The sequence below is a fragment of the Gopherus flavomarginatus genome, chromosome 14, assembly GCF_025201925.1.
Source record: "Gopherus flavomarginatus isolate rGopFla2 chromosome 14, rGopFla2.mat.asm, whole genome shotgun sequence".
Classification (NCBI taxonomy): domain Eukaryota; kingdom Metazoa; phylum Chordata; order Testudines; family Testudinidae; genus Gopherus; species Gopherus flavomarginatus.
This window is the reverse complement of record NC_066630.1, coordinates 26,071,829-26,090,339: the sequence shown is the minus strand read 5'-3', so window position 1 is coordinate 26,090,339 and position 18,511 is coordinate 26,071,829. Positions and strand designations below refer to the sequence as shown.

Sequence of the window (18,511 nt, the reverse complement as noted above, 5' to 3'; positions counted from 1 at the left end):
AGAGCTGGCTCAGAGCAGTGTCACATCCAGTGATGAGGTGACAAAATATTAACAACAAGTTCCCTCCTCCTCACCCCATGAGGGGGTCATGCTTCTCTCGGGACTCCTGCTCCATCCAACCCTCCACGTTCCTTCACAGCCTCCCCCGGACCCCTGCCTCATCCACCCCCCTTCCCTGTCCCCTGACTGCCTCACGGGACAACCGGTTCTAAAAGGGCTTCTAAATTTAATAACTGGTTCCCGCGAACCGGTGGGAACCAGCTCTAGCTCACCATTGACTATGGGTAGGGCACTTGGAGCTAGGGTTAGGGTTCCTATGGATAGGGCTTCCCGCCTAGGGTTAGGGCTCCTGAGGATATGGTACTAGGAGCCAAAGTTAGGGTTCCTATGACTATGGGTAGGGGACCCGCTGTAGGGTTAGGGTTCCTGTGGGTAGGGAACTTGGAGCTAGGGTTAGGGTTCCTAAGGGTAGGGCACTTGGAGCTAGGGTTAGGGTTCCTATAGGTACGGCACTTGGAGCTAGGGTTAGGGTGCCTATGGGTAGGGTACTTGGATCTGGGGTTAGGGTTCCTATGGGTAGAGCTTCCCACCCTAGGGTTACGGTTCCTAAGGGTAGGGCACTTGGAGCTAGGGTTAGGGTTCCTATGGGCAGGGCGCCCCACACTAGGGTTAGAGTTCCTATGGGTAGGGCTATTGGTGCTAGGGTTAGGGTTCCTATGATTAGGGCACTTGGAGCTAGGGTTAGGTTTCCTACGGGCAGGGTGCCCAACCCTAGGGTTAGGGTTCCTATGGGTAGGGCTGTTGGTGCTAGGGTTAGGGCTCCTATGATTAGGGCACTTGGAGCTAGGGTTAGGGTTCCTATGGATAGGGTTCTTGGAGATAGGGCTAGGGCTCGTATGTGTAGGGCTTCCCATCCTAGGGTTAGGTTTCCTAAGGGTAGGGCACTTGGAGCTAGAGTTAGAGTTCCTAGGGGTAGGGCTCTTGGAGCTAGGGTTAGAGTTTTTATGTGTAGGGCTTCCTGCCCCACGGTTAGAGTTCATAAGGGTAGGGCACTTGCAGTTAGGGTTGGGGTTCCTATTGGTAGGGCTTCCCTCCCTAGGGTTAGGGTTCCTATGGGTAGAGCACTTGGAGCTAGGGTTAGGGTTCCTAATGGTAGGGCACCCTGCCCTAGGGTTAGGGTTCCTAAGGGTAGGGCACTTGGAGCTAGGGTTAGGGTTCCTATGGGTAGTGCAATGTGAGCTAGGGTTAGGGTTCCTGTGGGTAGGGCTTTCTGCCCTAGGGTTAGGGTTCCTAAGGGTAGGACACTTGGAGCTAGGGTTACGGTTCCTTTGGGGAGGGCACCTCATCTTAGGGTTAGGGTTCCTTTGGGGAGGGCACCTCATCTTAGGGTTAGGGTTCCTATGGGCAGGGCTTCCCACCCTAGGGTTAGCATTCCTAAGGGTAGGGAACTTGGAGCTAGAATTAGGGTTCCTATAAGTAGGGCACTTGGCACTAGCGTTAGGGTTCCTAAGGGTAGGGCATTTGGAGCTAGGGATAGGGTTTCTATGGGTATGGCTTCCAGTCCTAGGGTTAGGGTTCCTAAGGGTAGGGCACTTGGAGCTAGGGTGAGGATTCCTAGGCGCAGGGCTTCCCGCCCTACGGTTACGGTTCCAAAGGATAGAGCGTTTGGAGTTAGCGTTAGGGTTCCTATGGGTAGGGCTTTGCGGCATAGGGTTAGCGTTCTTAAGGGTAAGGCACTTGAAGCTAGGGTTAGGGTTCCTATAGGTAGGGCATTTGGACCTAGGGCAGGGTTCCTATGGGTAGGGCACTTGGAGCTAGGGTTAGGGTTCCTATGGGTACAGCTTCCCGTCCTAGGGTTAGGGTTCCTAAGGGTAGTGCACTTAGAGCTAGGGTTATGGGTCCTATGGGTACGGCGCCCCACCCTAGGGTTAGCATTCCTAAGGGTAGGGTACTTGGAGCTAGGGTTAGGGTTCCTATTGGTAGGGCACTTGGAGCTAGGGTTAGGGTTCCTATGGGTAGGGCACTTGGAGCTAGGGTTAAGGTTCCTAAGGGTAGGGCTCTTGGAGCTAGGGTTAGAGTTCCTGTGGGTAGGACTTCCCGCCCTGGGGTTAGGCTTCCTAAGGGTTGGGCACTTGGAGCTACGGTTAGGGTTCCTAAGCGTAGGGCACTTGGAGCTAGGATTAGGGTTCCTATGGGTAGGGTACTTGGAGCTAGGGATGGGGTTCCTATGGGTAGGGCTTCCCGCCCTAGGGTTAGGCTTCCTAAGGGTAGGGCACTTGGAGCTAGGGTTAGAGTTCCTATTGGTAGGGCACTTGGAGCTAGGGTTAAGGGTCCTAAGGGTAGGGCATTTGGAGCTAGGGTCAGGGTTCCTAAGGGTAGGGGGCCCCGCCCTTGGTTAAGGTTCCTAAGGGTAGGGCACTTGAAACTAAGGTTAAGGTTCCTATAGATAGTGCACTTGGACCTAGGGTAGGGTTCCTATGGGTAGGGCTTCTCGCCCTATGGTTAGGGTTCCTAAGGGTAGAGCACTTGGAGCTAGGGTTAGGGTTCCTATCGGTAGGGCACTTGGAGCTAGGGTTAGGGTTCCTATCGGTAGGGCTTCGTGCCCTAGGGTTAGGGTTCCTAAGCGTAGGGCACTTGGGGCTAGGGTTATGGGTCCTATGGGTACGGCGCCCCACCCTAGGGTTAGCGTTCCTAAGGATAGGACACTTGGAGCTAGGGTTAGAGTTCCTATTGGTAGGGCACTTGGAGCTAGGGTTAAGGGTCCTAAGGGTAGGGCATTTGGAGCTAGGGTCAGGGTTCCTATGGGTAGGGGGCCCCACCCTTGGTTAGGGTTCCTAAGGGTAGGGCACTTGAAACTAGGGTTAGGGTTCCTATAGGTAGGGCACTTGGACCTAGGGTAGGGTTCCTATGGGTAGGGCTTCTCGCCCTATGGTTAGGGTTCCTAGGGTAGGACACTTGGAGCTAGGGTTAGGGTTCCTATCGGTAGGGCACTTGGAGCTAGGGTTAGGGTTCCTAAGCGTAGGGCACTTGGGGCTAGGCTTATGGGTCCTATGGGTACGGCGCCCCACCCTAGGGTTAGCGTTCCTAAGGGTAGGGCACTTGGAGCTAGGGTTAGAGTTCCTGTTGGTAGGGCACTTGGAGCTAGGGTTAAAGGTCCTAAGGGAAGGGCTGTTGGAGCTAGGGTTAGGGTTCGTATGGGTAGGGCTTCCCGCCCTGGGGTTAGGCTACCTAAGGGTAGGGCACTTCGAACTACAGTTAGGGTTCCTAAGTGTAGGGCACTTGGAGCTAGGGTTGGGGTTCCTATGGGTAGGGCTTCCTGCCCTAGGGTTAGGCTTCCTAAGGGTAGGGCACTTGGAGCTAGGGTTAGAGTTCCTATCGGTAGGGCACCTGGAGCTAGGGTTAGGGTTCCTATCGGTAGGGCTTCGTGCCCTAGGGTGAGGGTTCCTAAGCGTAGGGCACTTGGGGCTAGGGTTAGGGTTCCTATAGGAAGGGCGCCCCACCCTAGGGTTACAGTTCCTATGGGTCGGGCACTTGGAGTTGGGTTAGGGTTTCTAAGGGTAGTGCTTTTGGAGCAAGGGTTAGGGGTCGTATGGGTAGGGCTTCCTGCCCTAGGGTTAGGGTCCCTAAGTGTGGGGCACTTGAAGCTATGGTTAAGGTTCCTATGGGTAGGGCACTTGGAGCTAGGGTTAGAGTTCCTATGGGTAGGGCGCCCTATCCTTGTGTTAGGGTTCCTATGGGTATGGCCCTTGGAGCTAGGGTTAGGGTTCATATGGGTAGGGCTTCCCACCCTAGGTTTAGGGTTCCAAGGGTAGGGCACTTGGAATTAGGGTTCCTAGGGGTAGGGCACCCCAGCCTAGGGTTAGGGTTCCTATGGGTAGGGCACTTGGAGCTAGGGTTAGGGTTCCTAAGGGTAGGGCTCCTGGAGCTAGGCTTAGGGTTCGTATGGGTAGGCCTTCCCACCTTAAGGTTAGGGTTCCTAAGGGTAGGGCTCTTGGAGCTAGGGTTATAGTTCCTAAGGGTAGGGCACTTGGAGCTATGGTTAGGGTTCCTAAGGGTAGGGCAATTTGAGCTAGAGTTAGGGGTCCTATGGGTAGGGCTTTGAGCCATAGGGTTAGAGTTCCTATGGGTAGGGCGCCCTATCCTTGGGTTAGGGTTCCTATGGGTAGGGCATTTGGAGCTAGGGGTAGGGCTCCTATGAGTAGGGCTTTGTGCCCTAGGGTTAGGGGTCCTATGGATAGGGCACTTGGATCTATGGTTAAGGCTCCTACGGGAAGGGCTTCCCACCCTAGGGTTACGGTTCCTAAGGGTAGGACACTTGGAGCTAGGGTTAGGGGTCCTATGAGTAGGGCGCCCTGCCCTAGGGATAGGGTTCCTATGGGTAGGGCACTTGGAGCTAGGGTTAGGGTTCCTTACGGCAGGGCACTTGGAGCTAGGGTTAGGGTTCCTAAGGGTAGGGAACTTGGAACTAGGGTTAGGGTTCCTATAGGCATGGCACTTAGAGCTAGAATTGGGGTTCCTATGGGTAGGGCTTCCCCCCCTAGGGTTAGGCTTCCTAAGGGTAGGGCAGTTAGAGTAGGATTGGGGTTCCTATGGGTAGGGCTTCCCGCCCTAGGGTTAGGGTTCCTAAGTGTAGGGCACTTGGGGCTAGGGTTAGGGTTCCTATGGGTAGGGCACTTGGAGCAAGGGTTAGGGTTCCTATGAGTAGGGCACTTGGAGCTAGGGTTAGGATTCCTAAGGGCAGGGCACTTGGGGCTAGGTTTAGGGTTCCTATGGGCAGTGATGAGCTGCCAAAATATTAACAACCAGTTCCCTTGTCCTCACCCCATTAGGCGGTCATGCTCCCCCCAGGACTCCTGCCCCATCCAACTCTCCACGTTCCTTGACAGCTCCCCCCTGGACCCGTGCCCCATCCATCCCCTTCCCTGCCCCCTGCCGCCCCATCCAACCCCTGCTCCTTCTTGACTGCCCCCCGTGGACCCTTGCTCCCATTCAATCCCCCTGTTCTCTGCCCTCTGACCGCCCCGACACTAATCCACCCCTGCAACTCCCCTGCCCTCTATCCAACACGCTGTTCATGCTCCCTGCCCCCTTACCGCGCTGCCTGGAGATGGGGGCCGGGCCGGGCCGGGCTGCTCGGCCGGGGTTGGGACTGGAACCGGGGCGCTCGTCCGGGGCCAGAGTTGGGGCGCCCAGCTGGCCGGGGCCAGGCCGGAGCCATGCCGTTCGGCCAGCTGGCTGGTCCCAGGGGCTGGGCCAGAGCTGCACTACCTGGCCAGCCGCGGTCAGGACCGGCCCGAGAGATGGGGTCGGGAACCAGGCCGCAGCCGTGCAGCGCCTGGAGCCCTCCTCGCACCCCCACCCCCCTGCCCAAGCTCACCCGTGGGAAGCCGCTGCTTCCTTCTCAGCTCTCCCAGACTTCCCGCATGAACAGCTGATTCATGGGAAGCCGGGGAGGGGGAGAAGAAGCCTTGGGAGCGTTCAGGGGAGGAGGCAGAGGTGGAGTGCTGTGAGCTGGGGCCGGGGGAAGGGCAGGGAGCTGCTGTGGCTTTTGTTAAATTTAAAAGCCCTTTTCGAACCAGTTGTCCCTCACAGGACAACTGGTTCTAAAAGGGCTTCTAAATTTAACAACTGGTTCCTGCGAACCGGTGGGAACTGGCTCCAGCTCACCACTGGTCACATCAGTGGCACAGCATAGAGTAGTGTCAGTGTAGGATTGGATCTGGCTTTATATATTCCCTTAGTGAATCCTCATTTAATTAATGCTTTTTAACCCATACCTAACCATGTTTTCAAAATCCTTCAGTATATTTGTTGCTTTTCTTTGGATACTCTCCATTTTATTAATATCCTTATGGTAATTCAGATGCAGCTTCATTATTGCTGTGTCTGCCTTGTCTCATATGAAATACCTCCTCTGATACAGCCTGTGCTTTCTCTGCAACTGTATTTCACTGTAGAATAACATTCAATTTACTGGCTATTATTTTGCCAAATCTGTATCTGAAGTATTGCTGTCTGACTAGAATTCTTCCATATTAATTATTGCACAGTCATTTTATTCTTAGGTATAAAAAAAAAGTGGCCAAATCCCAAGAGGCGTTGCTCCCTTGCTAAACATCTGCAATTCCCACTGTGGTCCACAGTACTTGCAGATAGTTAGCACGTGCTCAGCACCTTAGCATTTGTCTTTACTGAACCAAATCTATAAAAGTTACTGAAGTAGATAGAAAGTTTTAGCTCAAGTTATATATTTGCTTTGTCTTATATTGTTTGCCTCTCTGCCTCATGTTGTATCATCCCATGATTAGGGGTTTGGAATAGGTCCCATAAGGGGCAAGATTAAAGAGGCTAGGACTTTTCAGCTTGGAAAAGAGGAGACTAAGGGGGGATATGATAGAGGTATATAAAATCATGCGTGATGTGGAGAAAGTAATAAGGAAAAGTTATTTACTTGTTCCCATAATATAAGAACTAGGGGCCACCAAATGAAATTAATGGACAGCTGGTTTAAACAAATAAAAGGAAGTTCTTCTTCACACAGCGCACAGTCAATCTGTGGAATTCCTTGCCTGAGGAGGTTGTGAAGGCTAGGACTATAACAGCGTTTAAAAGAGAACTGGATAAATTCATGGAGATTAAGTCCATTAATGGCTATTAGCCAGGAAGGCTAAGGAATGGTGTCCCTAGCCTCTGTTTGTCAGAGGGTGGAAATGGATGGCAGAAGAGAGATCACTTGATCATTACCTATTAGGTTCACTCCCTCTGGGGCACTTGGCATTGGCCACTGTTAGTAGACAGTATACTGGGCTGGATGGACCTTTGGTCTGACCCAGTATGGCTGTTCTTATGTTCATAGGATTTCTGTTAGAATATTAAAGTATTGTACATAAAAACAATGGCAGATATAGACACTTATTTTTGCACATTGCATCTCTGTTAAAACAACTCTGCAGCTGCTGTCTTTTTACTGACAGATCAAATTGCCTTGTGATAGACTGTGTACTTCTGAATGCAGACATAGTTCTTCAGTATCTTATGCAAAAGTTTATTATGGCTGTTTAGAAAAGTTCCTAGGAGCGTTTTTTTTTTTAAATTGCAATTAATCAGACTTAACAAAAACAAAAAGCCCCAAAGACCACCTCGTATATCAGATACTATTAAATGTGCGGTAGATACCTGGGAAATTTGTTGTAATTTACGTATAACTGACCCAATTACGTACATTACAATGCATGAATTCTCAGAATGTGCTGTACAGGTTGAAATTCATGGTTGTGATGTCACAGTTTAAGGCCAGAAGGGACCACCAGATAACTGAGGATGACCTCCTATATATCACAGAGAAGGGAAGGGGCACATTTCACCAGAATTGGAGATCTGAGTGAAATAACTTGTGTTAAACTAGTTTTTCCTCAAATGACATCCAATATGGCAAGTTATTTCACCAACATTATTGAATATATACAGGGTAACCACATATTTCAGGCCTTGTGCAGGAAGACAAATGGAGAGTATCCTGTGCAAGCAGTACTGAAGTGAACTATAAAATAATGACAGGAAAGGCAGATTTAAGTTGCTATATGCTTTAGCCCAGAGCTGGAAGTTTTAGCCCACCTCCTGCCCTGTTCAAACAACCTTTTAATCTCAGCCCCACAGCTGCCAGGGATTGAAGATTGTTTATTTGCACTATAATTAGAAATGTAGGGCCAACTATGCTGTCCATTACACTGGTGCGTGCCCATAACTTTCAGTGGGGTTGCACTAATGTAACAGAGCAGAATTTGACCCTTATTCTATTTAATTAAATCCAGGATGCATTAAATTGTTACGCACATCTTTTGGGATAGTCTATGTTTCATTCATCATTATTAATTAAAGGTGATCTTAAAAACAAAATAAAATTTGCTTTTACCGTATACATCTTTTTATTAGGCTCTGATTTAGTAAAGCGCTTAACACTCACTCACTCTCTCTCTGTTCTGGACAGCACTTGAGCTTGTGCTTAAATCTCATTGAAGTCAAAGTTAAGCATGTATTAAGGGCTGTCCTGAATAAGGATAGCTTCCTGAATTGAAGTTTATATACACAGATGGTCTTTCAAACTTTCAAAAAGTTTTGCTTTGGTTGTATGTGAGAAATTTCAGTGATAACAAAAGAAATGTCAGGAATATCAAAGACTCTAAGAATCAGTACCTCTGTTCCTAAAATTGACAGAAGCGAGAGGTGCAGTTTACCTTACGGCCTTATGTGACGCCCAAATAAATTTGTTAGTCTCCTTGTTGTTTTTGCTGATACAGACTAACATGGCTACCACTCTGAAATCAATATTAAGGTCTTCCAAAAATGGCAAGATCCTCCAGCAAAGAGAGAGGAGGCTGTGTCTGCTACTTCTAAAATAAAAAACAAGAATTTCTCTGTCCCCATATCACCAGTCCTGGGATGAATATTTACACAATGCATGTATGTGTGACTTATACAAATATTCATTGTGTATGTATTTATATAAACACACACAAAATAATTTTTGTAGGGCACATGCCCTGAATTATTTTCCGATGGTTAATGAAGATTAAAATTTATTTTTCGGTGGGTCTTGGCTACCTCCACCTTCCCAAATAATAATCTAGCATTTACTTCACATGTATTTGAGTAGAGATTATTTCTTCTGCTGCTGCAATAGGACAGCTCCCCCTTCCCCAAATTTATCACAAGTATAATGTTACAAAATTAACATTTCCTATTTGAATGGCAACTTGTGTACTACATTAATGAAAAAACATATTTTACATAATCAAGTATAATACAATCTCACTGTCAGACTAAAATCTCCAACATCATTATGAGCAAATATTTATCACATAACTATATTATGATCTATATTGCTGATAGAGTCCTGTAGTTGTCCATTAGCAATTTATATTACAACTCTTCTTCAAAAATATATCTTTACATATTTTTAGAAGACTCACTATATATTGTACTTTTGATATCTACATAAAAGAAAAAATAGGGAAAGAAATGGTAAAATGAAGCCTTTAGAGATTTGACCAGAGGAAACTGACATGAGACATGGTTTTTGCAGTTGAATTGCAAAGAGCACCATTTTAAAAATTCATGCAAAGTATTGCAACTTGATTTCTTAGCAGCCTCAATTTTATTGTTAAATTAGTTGAGTATTTTAAAGCAGCATAGTTGTATTGGGCAGACTATTATCTTCAGTTGACATGATTGCAGTATGTTTATTTTAAAAATTGCAAATAGTGGGAGTTATTTTGCCCAGCATCCCTCTGAGCATTTTCGGTAGCAAAAATGTAAGAAGAAATAAAAGGTTATAAGACTTGAATCTCTGAACAGTGATACAGACAGTAATCAGTCTTTTTCATTTTTTCATAAAGATATGCCTTTTTCAGCATTTTAGAAGAAGGTTGCTAGAAAATGTCCTATTTGCAAATCTCAGTCCTCGTTCACCAAAGAGTTCATTTTTCTTGGTTGTTTGTTCAGTGCTCAGCATATTGTGTCAAACACTTTGTTCATATATTCCTACAAGGTCTAATCTGATTTCTGGGAAATATAATGGTTATGGGGTTTCAGATGCCCTTTACTGCCTTAAACTAGAAAGAAAAGGGAGACAGGAAGTGTTTACAGAAGAGATTCTGTCTATAATGGCCAGAAAAACGGTGCTAGCACTTACCATCTTTCTAGTGAACTGTGCTTAAACATTTTTTTGCGTGAAAACCCTAATCAAAGTGTCCATGCCCGTTGTATGCAGGATCATAGGGACCATGCAAACAAATTAAACGGCACCAACAGTTTTAAAAAATAATGGAACAAACAATGGAAATGAGCAAGATACCTGTTTCCATCTTCCAGCATTTATACATGTTCTAGAGATGGATGATGTTAGTGTCACAGATATAAATCAAGACCAACTCCAGTAAAGACAGTGCAGTAAGACTGGTGTAAAAATGGAGGGAGGGAAATCAGAATCTGGCTCCTTCTAGGATAAATCTCTCTGCTCAGAGTATTTATAGTCTCCATCAATGTACTATCAAACGGTTTATTTTCATTACATGGAGGCAAGATATGAAATGGATGTATGGTCCCAATAGCATCAATATTGGGTCTATGTTTGGCTAATACTTTATAAACGATTTGGAATAAATGAATTGTAAATGGATCAATTATGCAGATATCACAAAATTTCTGGAGGAAGATGTGCAAACGTGCCCTTACAAAGAATTACAGAATGATCCAGAGAGAACTAGAGAACTGGACAGAAATAAGTGGGAATGAGTTTACTTTGAAAAATGCATTATGTGAGCATGCGGGGGAGGAAAGAAAATAATAGCATTCAGAAGTACAAAATGGAGCTTGATGGTTAAGACATCTTAAATACAGAGACGGGTATAGGCACAAAAATCCAACATGAATTCGGATTTACACTGAAGAGAAAAAAGAAAAGCTATTCTGGGGCATATACACACTTCATCTCTTAATACAGCTTTAGTACGTTCAGACTCAGACTGTTTACAGTTTGAAACTCTTCACTAGAAAAAGACTGAAGAGAAACTCCATAGAAAAGCTACAAAAATGATAAAAGGATTAGGCATTATAACATACAAAGACAGACTAAGGGCTCAATCCTAGTATCCTCAATGTAGGAAAAAACCTTCTTTTGACTTCAGTGGGGTTTGGATAAGACCCTAAATTGCCATGAGAAGTCACTCAGGCAACAGCATTAGAGATGTTAACCATAAACTTGATTAAACTCGTATGCCAACATTTTCAAGTATAGGTACCTAACATTGAGGACCTACTGGTATAGCCATATTAGGTACCAAAAATAAATGACCTGATTTTGAGAGATGCTGAGTTGCATGTGTTCCGTGTATTGCGGTTTAATGGGGTTTCTCTGTACTTCAGAAGGCAAAGGCAAAAAGGTTTGGACAGCTTGTAGGTTTTTATAGTTTAGGTTACTGAGTTACCATGGTGATGGGAGAATTATAAATGGGGAGAAAGTGTATGTGTACTGTATTTCTACATTGTGCAGTGGAATGAAATAGTTAACTATGGAGATCCTTTCCAGCCTTTCACCAATGATAAGATATTGTTGTGGTTTGAAAATGGTTATGGGCTTTACCACATATTTTAAAATGTTACTTAAATAAAAGTAATTAATGTTAATATGTTCTATTTTTTAAATTTTACTTCACAGAGAAATCTGACTGAGCACACGGAACCTTGGCATCTGCAGACCAGCGCAATGGTTACTTCAGCACCGTATCTGCTACCTCATCTAGATATACGAGATAATGAAATGACCTTTTACCGCAAATATGAACCTAGTTTAAAAACAACGATTCCTGTCCGCCTCAAAGCAAAGCAAGTCACATTTATTTATAATTGAAATATAATATATAGAAAGAAAATCATTTTCTGATGGCTAATGAAGATTAAAATTTATTTTTCAGGAAGTCTTGATTACCTGCACCTCCCCAACTATTAAGCTAGCATTTATTTCAAATGTGTTTTAGTGGTTGAAATTGCGTTATCTGTTTTAATGAACTACTAACGGTGTTTCATTTATATTTAATTGGTTAATTGAGTTAATACATTGCCAAGAAAATTTTTAGGCATAATCTGAGCTGAGCTAAACTGACAGAATCTGACATTTCACCATTGTTGAAAGCTAACATGAGTGACTACTCTGATGCTCTGTGTACGCCCTGTAACATTATCTGAGGAGGATACTGATTAAATGCAGCAAATGCCAGTTGACTTCAAGTAATGAAGCTGGTTTTTAGCTCAGAAGCTGAGTACACGCACATAATGTGCTTTGGAAGCTACAGACTAGATTCTCACCCCATCAGTTTGACCTTACCTTATCATTAATTAATAAGTGGTGTATTCATACTATCTATCACTCCACTAAGGAATGCATGATGGTCTCTGCCTAACAGTATCAAAAGGTCTTTATATGGCTCAGAAAACATAATTTTCTACAATTAACATTTGTAAGGTCAGTGAGACAACTGTGAAATTAACTTGAATACTGTATTAGTAGCTTGTATTTCCCCCCTAGATCTGCTGTTAATCCAGTGGATAATGCAGGACTGTTCTCATTTGCTACATATTCTTGGCTTTCATCTTTAATGATCAAAGGATACAGACACAATATTAACGTGGACACCGTACCTCCATTATCATATCACGATAGTTCAGAGCCAAATGCAAAAAGGTAGGATTATTTCAATTTCAATATAATTATTGTAAGATTCCTCCATATGTGGTGTTCTTTATTGAGAGTAATGATTTGAGACTTCTGGGGGGCACTAGATATAACACATAATAGCAGTTTTTAGCTGCAAAATGTTTTGCATGTTTCCTACTGTTTGACTCAGTACAGGACCCTTAAGAAAAAAAACAATAAAACAATAAAAAAAAGAGGAGGAAGAGAAGGAAAAGAAAACAAGTTGTTGGGAATTGTTTTTTGAAAAAGATACAAAAGAAGGGAGAAAGAAAGAAAACTTCTTGAGTCTTCTCTTTCCTTTATTGCTTTTCCATTTATTCTTTCTTCCCGTATCTTATACAAGGATTCCACATTGCAAGAATCTGAGGTAGGGTGCAATTCCTCACAAGGAAGACCCAGGTGTGTAGAAATCAAGAACTCCCTCCAAAATTTTAGCTTTCTGTATGGCAGATAAGGCTTCTTCAGCTATGGCACTACAGGTCTGGTCCAAAGCCCACTGAAGTCCATGGGAGTCTTTCCATTAATGGGATTTGAAACAGACCTAAAGGGCTCAATCCTGACAGGTGCTGAACATTCTGGCCCAAATCTAGCAATTAATATAAGTACATTAACTTCAAACACATGTTTAAGTGTGTTGCTGGATCAAGACCAGAATGTCAGCATCATACAGTATTGAGCCTAAATATGTTGCAAACCTCTTTGAAAGGACTAGTAAATTTTGCACATAATGGATTGGGAAAAGAATATTAAGGACCCTATGTAACTTTGATTTAGTGGTTGTAGTATTCATTAGTTCTGCCCCAGGTACTATCAGCAACCAATTAATTCCTGAGATTTTGAAAACTATTTCAACCGACTCTGTTCTGGTATACATACATTTAGCTGAACAGTTAAGAATATCTGTCCTCAGATTGCAAATGTTAATGTTTTCAATGTGATAATTTCCTTAGCGGAATCACATTGAATAATGAATTCCCTTCATGAATTGTTATCTATAAAAATGTTCTTTGTATAATTTTTAAGATTTCTATAACTACTGATTGACAGGATGAGGAACTGAATTTTAATTTTATCATCGTAGCAGTTTCATATATGCTTCTTATTAACTGTTGTGATTAGAAAAAAATGCTTTACCATTCTATTTAACCTTCTACTCTTTAATATGTGGGGATATTTTTTTCTCCAGATTTCGACTCCTTTGGGAAGCAGAGCTTGCAAGAGTCGGGCCTGAAAAAGCTTCTTTGATCAGAGTAGTTCTTAAATTTCAGAGAACAAGAATTTTGGTGGATGTGATAGCAAACTTCATTTCTATTATCTTGGCTGCTTTAGGACCAGTAAGTAGTTCCATACTGATGAACAATTTTAGTGTACTGCAATTAATCTCTCTGATAAACTAAGTATGGGAAATGGAGACAATTTTTTATTGCTCAGTTATTGATAGAATTTTAAAGAATTAACAGGCATTAAAGGACATTAACCTCACCAATCACCTGTAATGAGAGGATTCCATGGATATCTCAAAGCCAAATAGATTCATAGATTCATAGATTCTAGGGTCAGAAGGGACCAATGTGATCAAATGAGTCTACTTCTTTAATCTTTGTTTTTTATAAAGCTATGTCTCATCTAAAGTATGGTGTCATGGAAGGTCTGGGTCAAATCAGATATTTTATTGCAAATCTGAAAAAGATTTCTGGTGACACATAACATGAGCTTCAACTTATAAGAGTCCACGAAGAGTTCAAGGCCAACTAGCTCTTCATATATGTAGAATCCCTATATTCTATATATGACAAATCAATAGAAATCTAAAGTAGTTCTTATTATTAAAGTATTGAATTCTTCACAGAGATCCTAATAACAATGTTCCATTAGTCAGAAACATGTTCTGAGTCCTTCTACCCATCACTGTAGTCTGAGTACCTAGCCATGGTATCACCATATGTTTACATGCAGTATGTTATTACATTTGCAGATTTTAAGAGTATCCTGCATTATTATTCTGTTTACTAGTGCCATTTCTGTTGTGAAGTCAGGAGTTTAACATTTATACAGTACCAATTACATTTAAAGTACTTGCCTCTAAAGTAGGCAAGCCCACGAGCTTGCTTGGCAAATATGCTTTATCTAGAAGATGTATATGAGTACTAAAAAAAACAACAAAAACTTGCACTGTAAAAATGCCCAATAATAATATCACATTAACTTGTGAGCATCTCAAAAATCTTAGTTGTGTCATCTACCTAACAATCACAAAGCAAAAGATAGTTTGTTGAGAATCTCCATAGTAAGGGGATACAAAGGAACGGGGTTTTAATACCTGTTAAAAAGGAAGAGACATGCAAAATGGTTCCTGCTACAGAAAATCAAGGCAGCAAATGCCTGTAAAGATGATGGCATCAAGTAGAGGAGCCATAGCTTGCTGCAGCGATGGGGCAGAGTCCATATAAGAAAGGGGTAGGCAACAGGGCCATCTTCAAACTTTGATAGATCCACAGTGCTTGTCATTCACCTATCCCTATGTATTGCTTACATTTTACATTCTTAAAGTAGAAATGGCAGATTTTGGGGGGGAAACTTTGCTTGACCATTCTTTGATGATTTTCAAAGACATTTCTGTGGGCTTGAGAGAGCTAGTATCTGTCTGAGAAGAACGTGAGAGGAAGGTAAGGAGGAAACCCAGATAAGTCAGAAGGATTTCAGAAACAAATTGACAAATAAGATTATTCTACCATGTTAGTGATTTCCAGTGACTTTTTTTTAACTGTTTGTGGGAAGAGAGGAACTGAGAGCCTTAGGGTATGTCTGCACTGCAATCAAACATCTCTGCCAGGCCCATTGCGCTCAGGCTGTGGTGCTATAAGATTGCAGTGTTGACATTCAGGTTTGGGCTGGAGCCTGGGCTCTGGGGACCCTCCCTGTAAGAACTAGGTTATCTGGAGCGAGGCAAGGCAGAAGCTGGGTCCAAGGCAGAAGCAAGCCTAGAAACAAGCTAACAAGAAACTCAAGAGCTATTGCTGCTATGGGCAAATGCTTTGAGCAGCCCTTAAACTGCTGTTGTGGTTGGGTTTAAGAGCCCATCTGATGGCTCTTCCAGTCAAACAGGGTGTGTAGCCAATCAAGCAGCCACAGGCCAGCTGTGCTCATTATGTTGTCCGGAGAGTGTCTGCTGCAGGCCCTGCTGCCAGACTGGCTCTACTGAAGACCCTGATTCTTGTCAGAGGTTTCTTTTTATTATATGTACTACTGTAGCATTCAGTTTTTATTTCTGTCCCACGTAACTGTGGATATTCTCATTAGTCACAGAAATGTCTAATCCTTTGATTGAATCCTAATAAGCTCCTGATCAAAATTATCTCTCATGGGAATGAGTTCCAATGGTTCATTAAATTTTGTGTTAGTCTTTTCTTTTAGCAATTTGTCTTTCAAATTTGTTGCCCTTCAGTTCTGCCAATCATCCTCTTCTTATATTTAAAAAAATCCCACTTTCTAAATTTTAGTCTCAGCATACTAGCTTTTAGTGTGATTCCTCCTCCAAGGATGTTGAACTTAGTTATATTACGGTCAATATTACTTTGTGGCTCAATTATTGTCCTTGCACCAACCTATTCTGTGTGGTAGTAAGAAACAAGTCCAGAATAATCTCTCTCTTTGGAACTATTTGTTGCAAAAGCAATTGTTAAACCTTGTTCTGATGTGACAATTGACCAGTTTAAGCACACTTAGTTGAAATCCCCATTATTGCAGTTTTATCAATTAATGTATTTGTTCATACATCCCTCACAGAATAGCAGCAACTTTTGGTAACTAGCTACCTGAGCTGATTTCAGTGGTTTACATCAGGATATCAAGAGTGGATAAATATTTTCATTGGGCCAATAATACAAGTAACTAATTTCAGAATCTTCCCACAGTGAAACCATGTGGTTCTCAAATGTGACAAATACCGGTATACAGCAGATAGATAGGTAACTGGTAACCATCTATTAAAATCTAGCCAGGCATCATCCTGCACTCATCATCATAGTATCTCAATGCCTATCCTTTAGTACCTCATGAATATAAAATGTACTTTCCTTCCCAAAACCTCTATTATTTATATGTATAAATCTCATATGGTACCATGCTGGGTATGCCTACACTGCGCAGCACTTGCAGAGGTGTTTAGGCTACATATAGCTACACCCTGCAGTGAAAAGCCGTCTGAGTCCACACTGCAATGTGTACACATGTCAGCGAAAGGCTCTGAGGGGAGGGAGGGTAGACAGTGGGAAAGGGCTCTGAAGGGAGGGAGGGTAGACAGTGGGGAAAGGCTCTTGAGGGTCCTTTCCCCTCAGGCTCCCTGCTGCTGGAGCCTTTCCCTGCAGTGGTGAAAGACTCCATCAATGAGGAGGTAGCATAACATTACACTACTAAAATACTGCATAGATGGAGAGGTACTGCAGAGTAATGTAGGGCACATACCCGCATGGTTCAGCTGTTTTATCACTCTACTTACCTAAGCAGTGCCTCACCATCTATACTGCTATGTATACCGCTGCTGGGGGGCATGTAGGTTATGAACTCTACATGCCACTGAAAGGAGTGTGCATTGTAGAGGTATCTGTGGAAGCAGCACAGTTCCTGGCTTTGCTGTGTTGGAACTTCCCAAAGGTGAACAGATGTGAAATTTTTCATGATGCAATTTTAAAAAATAATTCTGAAATTTCTTTGCAGACTGTGATCATTCATAAAATTCTACAGCACAGTGAAAGTGTCTCCAAAGACAGCATTCAGGGAATTGGACTCTGCATAGCACTTTTTCTTGCTGAACTTTTCAAAGTAATATTTTGGGCATTAGCATGGGCCATCAACTACCGTACAGCTATACGATTAAAAGTTGCTGTATCTACAGTAGCTTTTGAATATCTATTAGCATTTAAGTCTTTGACACACATCTCTGTTGGTGAGGTAAGTTTCCATAATCATATTCTACTTCTTAACCTCTAGGTGGCCTTTAATGTCTGAGCTGTTTTTATGAAATACTAAAATAAGTCAATTTAAATGGTACAGTCACTTAAGTCTTCATGTACTAATAAACAGTATATGGATAGTGGATTCTGAAAGTCTTACTCCTGAGATTATGAAAACATGATTGGTTTAAAAACTCTTGGTCACAAAAATATTGATAAAAGGGAAAACTATTCATCTCTCTCTTTTTTATGTGTTTGCAGGTCATTAATGTATTATCTAATGATGGCTATCGAATGTTTGAAGCTGCCTTATTTTGTCCTCTGCCAATTACTGTGCCTGCACTAATGATCGTTTGTACCATATATTCTTGTCTTATTCTTGGTCCCACTGCACTCACAGGAACATTTGTTTATATTATATTTATGCCTCTACAGGTAAAGTGACTAATTTTCCTAATCATTTTATATGTACATTGATCAATATTAAATGTAAGGCTGAGATTTTCAATGGACCCTAAGGGTATAAGGCACTAAAAATTAATGTGGAGTTGGGTACTTAACTCTTTAGGCTCCTTTGAAAATCCTTACCTTAAATCATATTTTATTAAAGAACTCAATAAAGGACCATGTTCTTCTCTCAGTAAATCCAAAGTAACTCTGTTCTCACAGTTGCTCTGGAATAACTAAAAGGAGATTTTCTATTATCTAGGCCTCTGATTTCATTCTGATACACAGCACTGCAATACCTACTTGCAAGTATTTTTTCACTTTAGTGTTGCCATGTAAGCCATTTTAGAAAAACTAAAATGAATATGATTTAAAGACAAAACAAGGGCCAAATGTAAAAAAACAATCAAGTACGATAGTTACAGATGATAGTTCTAACACATGTAACTGCAATTTTGTACCTGTTGTACAATCAATAACTCGTGCAAGCGTAGAGACTATTATGAAAATATGGCATTAAGATAGTTCAAGTGTGTTAATTAATGTATTAATTGAGTATTCACTGGTGCTTAAATTTTTCATATAAACAATAAATTACATTCAGAATAGTTAAAGGAGCTTTCCTTTCAAGCAGTAACAGTGGAATAATCTGTTGTTTCTTTTAAATTAAGCTACGTCTTTTATTTCTGTTTAAAAGGGATGCATAGAGCTGTTTAGTTAATGAAATGTGTTTTCAATTGATTAAACTTTTTCAGGCACATCTTAACAGTTTCTAAACTACAATTGATAAGATAATCTCCTACTGTACAATGCTGTCACACCTGTAAGAGCTAAACACACAGAACCACAAACCATTGCCTCA

The 18,511-nt window shown here is 42.6% G+C and overlaps 1 protein-coding gene and 1 long non-coding RNA gene across 2 annotated transcripts in view; one reads left to right on the top strand and one right to left on the bottom strand.

Moving 5' to 3' along the window:
* ABCC12 (ATP binding cassette subfamily C member 12) overlaps window positions 1-18,511 on the top strand; it is a 100,735-nt gene that overhangs the window by 1,906 nt on the left and 80,318 nt on the right. The window contains exons 2-6 of the mRNA XM_050923038.1: window positions 11,216-11,382; window positions 12,083-12,238; window positions 13,437-13,584; window positions 16,967-17,200; window positions 17,464-17,637. Of these exons, the coding sequence (XP_050778995.1) occupies window positions 11,216-11,382; window positions 12,083-12,238; window positions 13,437-13,584; window positions 16,967-17,200; window positions 17,464-17,637 (879 nt within the window). The remainder of the gene's footprint in view (window positions 1-11,215; window positions 11,383-12,082; window positions 12,239-13,436; window positions 13,585-16,966; window positions 17,201-17,463; window positions 17,638-18,511) is intronic.
* Window positions 1-18,511, bottom strand: part of LOC127034376 (uncharacterized) — a 56,622-nt gene that overhangs the window by 15,252 nt on the left and 22,859 nt on the right. The window lies entirely within an intron of this gene.